The following is a 13,062-nucleotide window of genomic DNA, read 5'->3' as shown; positions in this document are numbered from 1 at the left end:
GACGGAATCAGTATTTTATAATTAAAGTAATTCTTTAATTCTAGGCGTTCCAAAAAAATGTTTATCATGACAATGAATTCACTGAGCATCTATGGGTGGATACCAATTTTCCATTTACATGACATGACTTGCACCAAAAAGCATTGTGATCTTTTCAGGTCTCAGTTATGTATGGATGGCAGCATGAATAAGCCCAAAAGCCCTATAACTAACTATGTGCAAACTCAGCATGACGAGGATCATAGATAAAGTTTATAATGGAGATTTAATGTATAACATGTTGAGGGACACTTATTGTCTGTAGTATTCCTTATATAGTTGGTACTATATACAGTGGCTTAACAATAGTTTTAGCAGCTATGGGGTCTGACGGTGGAAGGTGCCCAATTAGATGGCTCTTGAGGCAAATTAAACAGAGCATCTGTTTGCTTGTAAAGATACCATTAGTCCAGCACCGGATCATTAAGGCTGGCCATACAAGCAGGTTGAACAAAACAAAAATTACTCTATTCCCCCAATTCACATTTGATGTGGATGGGGGGGGGATCCCTCCCACTGAGCCTTTGTACTCGCAAAGCACGGAAATGTCCCCACTGTCAGAATACACTGATCAGCCCCACCAGCTATAGCTGGCAGACCTGATCGAGATTTTTTTTTTTCTCCAACAGGCTGGTTGTACACAAGTTGATCAATAGATCGACTTGTGTACATCCAGCCTGCCCATACAATTCAACCGATCCCTGCTGATCCATATATGGCCGGCATTAGAATTGCAAATGTTGCTGCCAACATTGACTCTCTACCCTCTGTGACAATTCCAATCAAGAAGAACTGACATCAGACATAAAGGAGGAGACTTAAGAATTGTCACTAGTCACAGATGCCTCTTTACCAGCTGTGCAGTAAGCAGAATCTGTTTAGCTTTCCTAGCAGTTATTGTCACCAGACTTCCTGGTCACCCCAGCCAGCACTGACATTAACCCTGTATGCCCAATGCAGTTTTTCTCAGTCTGTAAAAAATCCCATTGCCTCCTCAGGTAAAAACTGACAGCTGTTTATAGTTCTGTCAAAAAAAAAAAAAAAACAGTTTAAAAAAAGTTTGTATTAGGAGTATAGAGTACGGTAATTGTGTGCTGGAATGCCAACAATTATGTCACAATATAAAATACTGTGGTCAATATCCTTGCTTTTAAAAGAATACTAATTGGTTGTGGCTTAAGCTAAACATAGAAGAAATAGGGCTCTTATTTACGCTAAAATGACAGCCACTGAAAATGACAAAATACGGCAATTTAAAAAAATATGTCAACCTTGGGTCAAACACTGCTTACCCCCTGACTTTGACCATTCCCTATTACTGCCTTGGTGGTAGTTGAACCTCCCTTTTACTAATCCACAACATGTCCTGGACTGGGACCACTCTACCATTCTGGCAATCCTCTAGTTCTGGCAGGGGGGTCCAAACAGGGGAGGTTCGGGGCTGCTCTGTGCAAGAAACATTGCACAGAGCAGGTAAGTAAAATATGTTAGTTGTTTTAACCACTTAAGACCCGGACCAAAATGCAGGTAAAGGCCAGTTTTTGCAATTCGGCACTGCGTCGTACGATGTGGCTCCCAAACTAAATTTGCGTCCTTTATTTCCCACAAATAGAGCTTTCTTTTGGTGGTATTTAATCACCTCTGCGTTTTTTTTTTTTTTTTGCGCTATAAACAAAAATAGAGCGACAATTTTGAAAAAAATTCAATATTTTTTTCCTTTTTGCTATAATAAATATCCCCCAAAAATATATAAAAAAAAGTTTTTTTCCTCAGTTTAGGCCGATACGTATTCTTCTACCTATTTCTGGTAAAAAAAAAAAAAAAAAATCGCAATAAGCGTTTATCGTTTGTTTTTTTTGCAAAATTTGTAGTGTTTACAAAATAGGGGATAGCTTTATTATTTTTATTAATACATTTTTTTTTTACTACTAATGGCGGCGATCAGCGTTTTTTCTTGTGACCGCGACATTATGGCGGTCACATCGGACAATTTTGACACATTTTTGGGACAATTGTCATTTTAACAGCAAAAAAATGCTATAAAAATGCATTGTTTACTGTGAAAATGACAATTGCAGTTTGGGAGTTAACCACTAGGGGGCGCTGAAGGGGTCAAGTGTGACCTCATATGTGTTTCTAACTGTAGGGGGGAGGGGCTGGACGTGTGACATCATTGATCGTGTTTCCCTATATCAGGGAACACACGATCAATGACAGCGCCACAGTGAAGAATGGAGAAGCTGTGTTTACACACACCTCTCCCTGTTCTTCAGCTCCGGGGACCGATCGCGGGACTCCAGCGGCGATCGGGTCCGCGGAGCTTCGGACCAGGTCGCAGGCGCGCGCCCGCGACCCCACGTTTGGGCACTTAAAGAGGACGTACAGGTAAATGCTTGTGCCCAGCCGTGCCATTCTGCCGACGTATATGTGCAGGAGGCGGTCCTTAAGTGGTTAAAGGGGTTGTAAAAGGTTTGTGTTTTATTTTCTAAATAGGTTCCTTTAAACTAGTGCATTGTTGGTTCACTTACCCTTTCCTTCGATTTCCCTTCTAAAACAAATGTTTCTTTGTCTGAATATCTCACTTCCTGTTCCTCCTCAGTAAGCTTGCCTCCATCATCCATGGGGGTTAGTCAGCCAGAACAGCTTACTGAGGAGAAACAGGAAGTGAAAAATTCAGACAAAGAAAAAAAACATTTAGAAGGGAAATCGAAGGAAAAGGTAAGTGAACCAACAATGCACTAGCTTAAAGGAACCTATTTAGAAAATAAAACACAAACCTTTACAACCCCTGTAATTAAAAAATGGAACCTTTACAATCACTTTAAATAATCGAGGTGTATTTGTAAAAACACAAGAAGAAAACAATGTTAAGCGATATAACATGAGTAAAAAAGTCTTTTGTTTTTATGTATACCTCTGATACTCCTTATAGATAAGCCCCTGTTGATGTCGTATCACAGCATTTTTCCTCTTGTATTCCTCTATAGCTTCTTCAAACTTCAAAACAGATTGTTCCTTGGATTCAATTTCCTAAAAAACACAAAAATAGAAAAATCAACATTATAATATTGTCCCAGCCATTGTTTTTTTTCAATAAATACAATCTATGCCAAACAATAGGAAACTTGGGGTAGTGCAGCAGTTCAATGATCATATAATAAATAAAGTAGCCACCAGCAAAAATATTAAACTCTGAACAAGGCTGTTTAATATTTTATTAATATTATCTATATTTATTTATTTATATTTAAAGCAATGTCCAGAGGATCCCAACATTATGCAGTTTTCTTCTATATACATGGCTCGGTTCCGTTTACCTTATTAACCACTTGAGACCCGCGCTATTGACAAAAGACGTCAACAGCGCGGCTCTCAGGTGCCAACTGGACGTCTTTGGACGTCATTTGAAAGCATTACCCGCGCGCGCCACTGGGGGGCGCGCAGCGGGTAAACACTGTCCCGGCGCATAGCTGGGGACCCGATGCGTGTACCTGGCGGCCGCGATGTCCGCCGGTTACACGCGATCGTCGGTAAGACAGCAGGGACGTGGAGCTCTGTGTGTAAACACAGAGCTCCACGTGCTGTCAGAGGAGAGGAGACCGATCTGTGTCTCTTGTACATAGAGACACAGCATCGGTCACCTCCCCCAGTCACCCCCCTCCCCCCACACAGTTAGAACACACCTAGGATACACATTTAACCCCTTCCTCACCCCCTAGTGTTAACCCCTTCACTGCCAGTCACATTTATACAGTAATTAGTCCATTTTTATAGCACTGATCGCTGTATAAATGTGAATGGCGCCAAATTTGTGTCAAAAGTGTCCGATACGTCCGTCGCAAAATCGCAGTCCCAATAAAAATCGCAGATCGCCGAAATTACTAGTAAAAAAAAATAATAATAAAAAAAAAAAAATCATAATTCTGTCCCCTATTTTGTAGGCGCTATAACTTTTGCGCAAACCAGTCGCTTATTGCGATTTTTTTATTTTTTTACAAAAATACGTCGAAAAATGCGTATCGGCCTTAACTGAGAAATTTTTTTTTTTTTTTTTTTTAAAAATTGGGATATTTATTATAGCGACAAGTAAAAAATATATATATTTTTTTTAAATTGTCGCTCTTTTTTTGTTTATAGCGCAAAAAATAAAAACCGCAGAGGTGATCAAATACCACCAAAATAAAGCTCCATTTGTGGGGAAAAAAGGACGTCAATTTTGTTTGGGAGCCACGTCGCAAATATCAGTTAAAGTGACGCAGTGCCGTAAACTGAAATTTCGCCTGGGAACGAAGGGGGTTTATGTGCCCAGTAAGCAAGTGGTTAACACACTCTTGGCAGTCCTCAAGCAATTAAAGTCAGTAGAAAAACACAGCTTGAGGTGAACTCATTATACGCCTTTCCTGGTGGATGGTGAGCTCTTGATAGGCGATAAGTGGATGGGGAGCACTTCATAGTCATTTTTACTTCTATATGCATTTACCCAAGGCTTGTTTAAATCAGTGTGATTTGCTGTATAGGGGGTTTATTACTAACAAGTAACAGTGCTACGGAAGGGCTTAAAATATTAATACACCCAACAATTTATCCATCCAATAACAAATGCCTGTCACGCCTTCAGGATCTTAGTGAAAAACAAAAAGGTCTTTAGCATGAAATGTGTTTCCTTTAAACACTGACTGATAGAAACAGAAGAACATACCTGTAACAAGTGCAAGAGGTACTCATTCAGCGAGTTAATGATGTTGGTGCTGGAAGGAGACATTCCATCTGGAAGGTTTATAGCCCTGAACACTATGTTTGCTCCTTCCGATTGACGCAGAAGTAGAGTTTCATTCTCCAGATGTAATATCTAACAAATGAGGCAAAATACCAAGTAGATTATTATTATTTTTTTTTGTTATAAAGAAACTGTTATTCAGAAACTACTATAATGATTTTAAGCTCAGAAAAACTGTGTTGGATTTTCATCATTGTCACTCTTTGGAGGAAACAGTTTTAATGTTTTGATCACTCTGTGTAATTATTTTTAAGCTTATAAATTGGTTTATTATATATATATATATATATTTATAAAAAATAAAAAAAAAAGAGAAGATCTATATATCTCTATCTATCTATACAAAACACACACACACACACACAGATCTGTAGCGCCTGGCTACTTTCATAGCAGGTGCTATTGTAAATTTAGAAGGGGGGGTCAGAGAGTTAAATTAACTCTGACCGAGGAACGCGCATGCGCGGGCTACGGTGATGGACGCCTGATCCGTGTGCTCCGCACCAGGCATACACCACGGCGCCCCTAGCCCCGGTTCACGGCCACCCCAAACCTCAGCGGGACCACCGACGGACTCCCCGGGACGGCGGGCACACTTTGGCCCCCCCGGCGAGCAGAAAGGCGGTGAATTTCGGCCGTTTCAGAGGGCTGCAGCTCCGTGAGGAGATTTCAAGATGGCCGCCACGCAGCAGCCGCCGGCCCTGTCACACAGCCTGACTGAAAACGGATCACACAGGTCGGTGCAGCCCTTCCTTTCCCCACTACAACTCACCCTAGAAGTGAAGGGGAATTCCCCACAATCTTCTCCCCTGTCCCTGAAGGATATAAACCAAATAAATGGGCATGAGGTGACTGACCTAACTCCCTCATCCCTGGGAGCAATTTCAAAGCTACCACAAAATCACCTCAGTCATGAGGCGCATCAGTTGGGCCCTAATGTTTTAATGGATGATCTATTCCTCAAATTTTCAATGCTATTAGAAAGAGGACTATCTCAAACAGCTGCAAAAATCACGAATGACTTAAAGGGAGACTTTCAAGCCCTAGGCTCTAGAATTGAAGCCATTGAAAGCAAAATGGAGGAGACAGTGGCAGCTACCTCACAAAACTTTGGCCAAATTCAAACACTACAAGACCAATTGGAAGTGGCACTATCTCGCATTGACGACCTCGAGAACAGATCGAGAAGATCGAACATTAGAATTAGGGGGCTCCCTGAGACCATTCTGAATGTGCCAGAGGCTGTACAAGACTTAATCAAATATCTTATACCAAGTGTCGCCCCCCAGCATTTGGAACTGGATAGAGCCCACAGAGCTTTAGGGCCACCCAGGAAAGACGGTTCCCCAAGGGATATCATCGCTAAGCCACATCACTATTCAATAAAGGAGGAGGTTATGAGGCAGGCAAGATCTAATCAGAATATAATGTGCCAGGGACATCAGGTACAACTCTTTGCCGACCTATCTCCTTCCACTATCCAGAGGCGCAGATCCCTTAAGCCTCTTCTCCTAGCTTTAACCCAGAAAGCAATTAGATATAAATGGTCTTTCCCTTTCGCAGTAAAGTTCACTTTCAATGGCAAGCCCTACGCCTTTTCCACCTTTCCGGAGGGGGAAGTCTTACTCCTACGCCTGAAAATCATCGCACAAGAGGTAGACATGGACACCTCCAATGCTGGCCAAGGATCAAATAAGCGTGCCATCCCCACTAGCCCTCCAACGCCTCTATGGAAGAAGAACAGAAACAAGAAATCCAGAGATGAAGGAACCACCTGAAAAATGTCCCTCCTGCTTGAATAGCAGGCGCTTCACTAACTTGTTGCTTTGCCCAGGTTGGGTTTATGGGCCTAACTGGATGTCTCTTTAATGCTCCCTAGGCCCTCCAGTGCTTTTTTATATGTTATATATATTATCCGTTGGCATGCTTTCATAGGTCTTATTTAAAGGGGTGTGTTGGTTTTCCCGCTGGGGCCCTCCAGCAGCCGGGGCGGGACCCCCCGCTTTCCTTTTAAGGGTGGAGGGTACCCGAACTGGCGGTTGGGGGTTTTTCACTTTTTTTTTTACAGGTGATGATTTTCTAGTTGTGCACCGTTTATTTAATTTTAAGTTCTATATTAACTTCATGGGCGCCTGGTCTAGGCCTGGTACCAATGCGCCTCCTTCCAACCTTCGGACGCCTAAATGGTCTCCGGGGGATGGACAGCTTCCCCCTTTTTAGGGGAGGCTGAATATGGTTTCATTTACGTGAGCGTCTGGGGTTCCTCCCTCCGGGCGCTCCTTTTTCCTTTTCTAGGAGAGCTTTCTGGTTCTATTCTTTCCTGTCTACCCTTCCCCAAACCACTGTCCCCTATGCATATATGTGCTAGACTAACAATTGAAATGCCTTTAGGTTCCTCGTTTAATCGACTCATCCCGAGTGATCCGGAACTACAATGGGTGAGTGGGGGTTGTTTAGGCAGCAGTGCGGACTCAGAATTCAATGGCTAGCTCAGTGGATCTCAATCTCCGTATTGCCTCTCATAATGTCCAGGGCTTGAACTCCCCGATCAAACGGAGAAAGGTGATGGACCATTATAGATCCCTTCATTTTGATATCATTATGCTACAGGAGACCCACTTTCCTGTCCGGTACAGCCCCACATTTCTCCACCAATATTTTCCGCAATTCTATCTAGCCAGTGCCGAAAACAAAACAAAAGGGGTGGCTATTCTGTTTTCCAAAAAATGCGCATTTGTCAAAACTTCTGACATTGCTGACCCGGAGGGAAGGTTTTTACTAGTGAAAGGCAAGATAGGGGATCAATTATTCTCTCTTGTATCTTATTACGCCCCTAACAGGGGGCAAGCCAAATTTTTCAAAGCAATGTTGGAAACCCTTTCTCCTAACTTAGAGGGCACTGTAGTCTTCGGGGGAGACTCCAATATGGCCCTAGATCAAGGATTGGACAAAACAAAACCACCTGGGTCCAGACTGATACGTCCATCGAGAGAAAGCCTCAAAATCGCCAAGCTTCTGCATGGCTTTGGCCTTGCTGATGCGTGGAGAGAACTCAATCCCTCTAAGAGAGACTACACTCACTTCTCTCACCCACACCTTACATATGCTCGCATTGACCACATCCTGACGCCTGCTACAACTTTACCGGCAGTTTTGTCTGCTTCCATTAGGGACTCAGCAATGTCAGATCACTCCATAGTTTTCATCTCACTCAAATTGGGTGTCAGAGAGGGCTCGCGCACGTTCTGGAGACTGAATGAGTCATTACTCACTGAACCATCCAGAGTCCAGGAGATAAGCTTGGCACTAATGGATTACTTTAAACTTAATGATACTGGGGATGTTTCTGATGAAACACTCTGGGCTGCTCACAAAGCCTTCATCAGAGGCAAGCTCATCCAGATCTCCTCGCGTCTTAAAAAAGAAAGGATAGCTGACATAGACAAATTGGATAAAGAATACATTTCCCTTAAGGAAATGCACAAAAAAAACCCATCAGGAGTCCCCACTACCATGCTCGACAATGCCAGGTTGGCCCTGAACCTGGCTCTAACAACCAGAGCAGAAAAGTCAATCAGGTGGAGTAAACACAAATTTTTTACTCAAGCTGATAGAATTGGTCCTCTGCTTGCAACCAAACTATCCCCCAAATCCAAACTGCTTTCCATGCCCAAAATTAAAATTGGGGGGGACCCTCCCACGACCAATCCTGCCAAGACCCTAGAAGCTTTCCATAGCTTCTACTCACGCCTTTACGACTCTCACACATCGCCTACCACTGACCTTCCTTCGCACTTTTATGAAGGTCTCCCTATCCCTTCCCTTTCAACAGCTCACAAGGATATACTGGAAGCCCCAATCTCAGAAGAAGAGGTGAGGGAGGTAATCAGAGGTCTACGCACGGGGTCAGCCCCAGGACCTGATGGCCTTTCCATCCCCTACTACAAATCCTTTATAGATATACTCACACCCCATATGGTCAGATTCTTTAACTCCAAAGCCAGGGGCAAACAATTTGATTCCCAAATTAATACGGCATTTATCACTGTTATCCCCAAACCTGACAAAAATCCTGAAGATGTCCAAAATTATCGTCCGATTTCCCTTATTAACAATGACCTCAAGGTCCTCACTAAAATTTTAGCCAACAGATTAGCTGGGTTTATTGGACAATATATCCATGGGAACCAAGTGGGTTTTATTCCTGGCAGACAAGGCCCAGACCAAATTAGGCGAGCAGTAGACATAGTTTCAATCCTACAAACCAATTGGCCGGGCGGGATCCCCCAGAAAGGGTTCTTACTGTCTCTGGACCTTCAGAAGGCCTTCGACTCCGTCTCTTGGGCATATATTTTCAATATCCTCGAACGCTGGGGATTTGGATCCAAATTTCTAGGCCTTATTGGAGCCCTGTATGCAAACCCTAGAGCACTGGTTAGGATCAACGGTCACTACTCCAAACCCATAGAGATCAGAAGAGGCACACGACAAGGTTGCCCCTTGTCTCCTCTTTTGTTTGCTATCGCAACTGAGACCCTGGCTATTGCCATACGACAGAATCCCAATATATTAGGGGTACGATGTGGGGAACAAACCCACAAATGTGCCCTATTTGCGGACGACATCCTGTTATTCTTGACCTCTCCCATCACCTCCCTCCCCAACTTATGTCGTACCCTGGATGATTTCTCTAAAATATCGGGCCTCTCTGTCAACTATTCCAAATCTCAAGCACTCAATATATCCCTTACTCCCCAAATGGTTTTAGATCTTAAACAATCCTTTGCATTCTGTTGGAGTGAGTCCTCCATACGGTATCTAGGCATAGCCTTGACCGCCAAGACAGAGGCTCTCTACAACCTAAACTACCCCCCTATCTACAAAAAATTGGCAGCAGATCTTCTTGCTTGGTCTAAATTTAATCTCTCTTGGATAGGTAGGATTAATTCAATCAAAATGACCCTGTTCCCTAGACTTTTATACTTCTTTCGCTCCCTTCCTATCCCTATTAGGAGGAACCACCTACAATCCTTTCAGAGTAAACTGCTTAAATTTATATGGGGCAAGTCAGGATATCGTGTACCACAGGACACACTTTTTCGACACAGAAGAAAGGGGGGACTGGGATTCCCAGACCTTCACAAATATTTCCTTTCCGCCAGACTGGCTCAATTATCCTCCTTATACGCCAGACACAATATACCAGATTGGGTCTGCATAGAGGAGCAGGCTGTTCCCTCTGCTCCTTTAGACTACCTTCTTTGGTCCCCTATCAAATCTCGTCCATCTATTTTATCCCCAGTGCTGTCACAATCGTTTGCCTTATGGGATCGACTCAGACACAATACCTGTCTAACTTCATGCACCCGTCCTTTAGCCCATATTTTTAACAACCCTGATTTCCCTCCCGGATTACAATCTTCGGAGTTTAAGTGGTGGATGGACAAGGGGCTGTACCGGATAGGACAGTATTTCACTTCTAGTGGACCGATCTCCCTAGCTTACTGCACTCATACCCTGAAACTCCCTGAATCGGAGAGGGCCCACTTCCAACAGATTACAAAATTCCTCCACACAGTCTGGAGGTCTAAGCCCTTACCCCCTGACTTTACCCCATATGAGATCTGGTGCAATCAGGCTGTGGAGCGGAGAGGAGGTATCTCGACGATCTACTCGGCCCTCACTCATCCAACAACCAAAACGTCTTATATGGAGGCCTGGGAAGCAGACCTCCAGGTAAGCATTAGCCAAGAATCTTGGCATAAAGCATTCTTTAGTTCATTCCAAGGGATTCAGGGAACATCCTTGATGGAGGCTAGTGTAAAAGTCATCACCAGATGGTATCTCACACCCTCCAGATTGGCTGCCATGTATCCCGGTGGGGACCCCCAGTGCTTTAGGGGATGTCAGCTACGGGGCACTATGTCTCACATATGGTGGGAATGTCCTAGGATCCGCTCCTTCTGGAGAATTATTTTTAATATGCTACACAAGGTGACAGGTAGCCGGATTCCTAGGACCCCCGAAGTGGCCCTCCTAAATGCCCAACCTCCACGCCTAGCCAAATCAACACAAAAACTGGTGCACTTTATTCTACTGGGTACAAAAATTACCATTGCCAAATCCTGGAAACAACCTAGACCATTAGTCTCGGCTGTCAAGCAGAAAATTTCCTGGATCATGACCCAAGAAAAACTATCTAGCATACTGACTAATACCTCAGAGATGTTTCTTGAAACATGGACTCCATGGGCGGAATATATTGGTATTCCTCTAGTCCCCGCAGGTAACCGAGTCTAGTTGCTTTTTTGATTAAACTAAGGCTTCTCACTCACCCTACCTTCCCTGCCCCCTCCTTCTCCTTTTTCTTTTCTTTCCTACCTAATTACCTTTATTTTGCTATCCCTTTGGTTCTGAATACTCTTGTCTTATTACCTGAGCGATCATTTTGGGGTTATGGTCTACAGTAATATTATACTTAAAGTATGTTTTGTTGCTTGTTTTTTTTTTTTTTTTCCTTTTTATGTGCAACTTCACTTTAGTATTATAAAGGGGGGATATTCTTTAGGTCTCTCCCAGCTCTTAGTAAGCCTCTTTCCCTCATTAGTGAGAGGGTGGGGGGGGGAGGTGGGATGTAGAAGTTGGGAGCCTTCCCCTTGACACAGCGGGTTCCCTTTAGGGGTGTCGAGGGTTTGAGCTCCTGATTACCTTAGAATCCGAGTGCCTATACACATGGCTATGCCTCCACAGGCCTCGATAATTTTTAGTGAGCCTGCATTGTATGGCCTACCGAGCAGAACTACTATATTCTGACTTACCCCCCCAGGATTTATTTTTTACTGTTTTAACTGTAATGACATGTTCCATGTTCCAACTGCAAATTGTTTTGATCGGCCCCTAGGGGCTTTATGTACCAAGGAAAAGCTTATAACTTGACTGTAATCCTATCTCAAATGTCAATAAAAATTTATTGAAAGTAAAAAAAAAATTAACTCTGACCAGGTTATTTATTTATTATTACATTTAAGGCCTCTGTTCCAGCCCTGGCTGTGCTGTGTGTCTATCCTCCTGTCTGGGGACTTCAGTCACCCCCAGATGGTAGGGGGCAGCAGTAGATTCAGGGTCATGTGGATACTCCTCAGAGCCAATCAGGAGGGTTGATCGCATGCTGGGGAGGGGTATTTAAGGGGCAGACGCCATTGATGCTGGTGATCGCCGCCCCACGCCTTCCACCTGGGCAGTCGTCCCACCACCCCCGTGTGTGGCCCTTCCTGGCCGGGGTGTGCGTGTGTGTTGTTGTGTTCCTGGCTCCGGGACCACATTGGTCCGGAGCATTGATCTACCTAGTAGGCTCAGTAAGCAGACTGAGTTTACCAACCTACAAGTGGTCCTGTGCTGTCCATCCAAAGTGGGTGGGTAATAAAAGCACAGAAAAAAAAGACACCTGTCGTGCGAACATTGACTTTATTACAGCTCTCATCCAGTACCCTAGACGGCAGGAATATAGAGGTAACGTGCCACCCAAATCAAACCAGCAGCTCCTTCGGGGGTAGTGCGACAGACAGAGGGTGTCTTTATGTTAACAGGAACTATTAAAATATGTAATCAGGGTTTTTCATCAAAGCAGCTAAGATTAACCAGGTAAATGTAACCTAGAGTGCCTCCTGTTGCCTGGAATCATATGAAATCCAAAGTTTTGCAAACTCTCCCAAAAACTTTTCCTCCTGGCGGCAGCATTTTGCCAGAAAAAAATGCATAGTGCTTGGAAAAGGGTGTTAAATAATTTCATTGGCATGAATAATAATTTGTTCCGACCATTGAAATGAATAAACTTTCAAGCGCTAACTGTGCCTAGTGTTAAACACGCCTATAGATGTTTTTCCTTTGCCAAAACACTGCTGCTCCTGAATGTACTGGCAATGGGGTTTTCCTTCTTCCTTTAAAAGCCCCTGCCACTAAAAGTTAATGTGTGCATGGACACAAAAGCTAACATACAAGGCTAACATGCAGGGGAGTTTAGAGGCAGGAAAAAAAATGTCTGACATCCTTAGAAGCAGCTACAAAAACCTTCAGTGTGCATAAGGCTTTAGTCATGATGATAGTAAACATTCACAAACACAAAGCGTTCACACCTAGCTGCTGAGGTGCAGTTCATTACACATGTTGTTTTCACATTGTTTTGTGCATTCCACTAGGCAACCCATTCAAAAAAGGAGTTGGCTCAACTAGTCCAGAAATTGGACCTG

The 13,062-nt window shown here is 43.6% G+C and overlaps 1 protein-coding gene across 1 annotated transcript in view; it reads right to left on the bottom strand.

The window, feature by feature from the left end:
• Positions 1–13,062, bottom strand: part of CEP290 (centrosomal protein 290) — a 245,302-nt gene that overhangs the window by 148,264 nt on the left and 83,976 nt on the right. Inside the window, exons 21-22 of the mRNA XM_040344166.1 lie at positions 4,739–4,888; positions 2,954–3,069 (exon numbers count right to left, since the gene is read on the bottom strand). Of these exons, the coding sequence (XP_040200100.1) occupies positions 2,954–3,069; positions 4,739–4,888 (266 nt within the window). The remainder of the gene's footprint in view (positions 1–2,953; positions 3,070–4,738; positions 4,889–13,062) is intronic.

This window comes from Rana temporaria, chromosome 3, assembly GCF_905171775.1.
Source record: "Rana temporaria chromosome 3, aRanTem1.1, whole genome shotgun sequence".
Lineage (NCBI taxonomy): Eukaryota > Metazoa > Chordata > Amphibia > Anura > Ranidae > Rana > Rana temporaria.
This window is presented reverse-complemented; position numbering and strand designations above follow the sequence as displayed.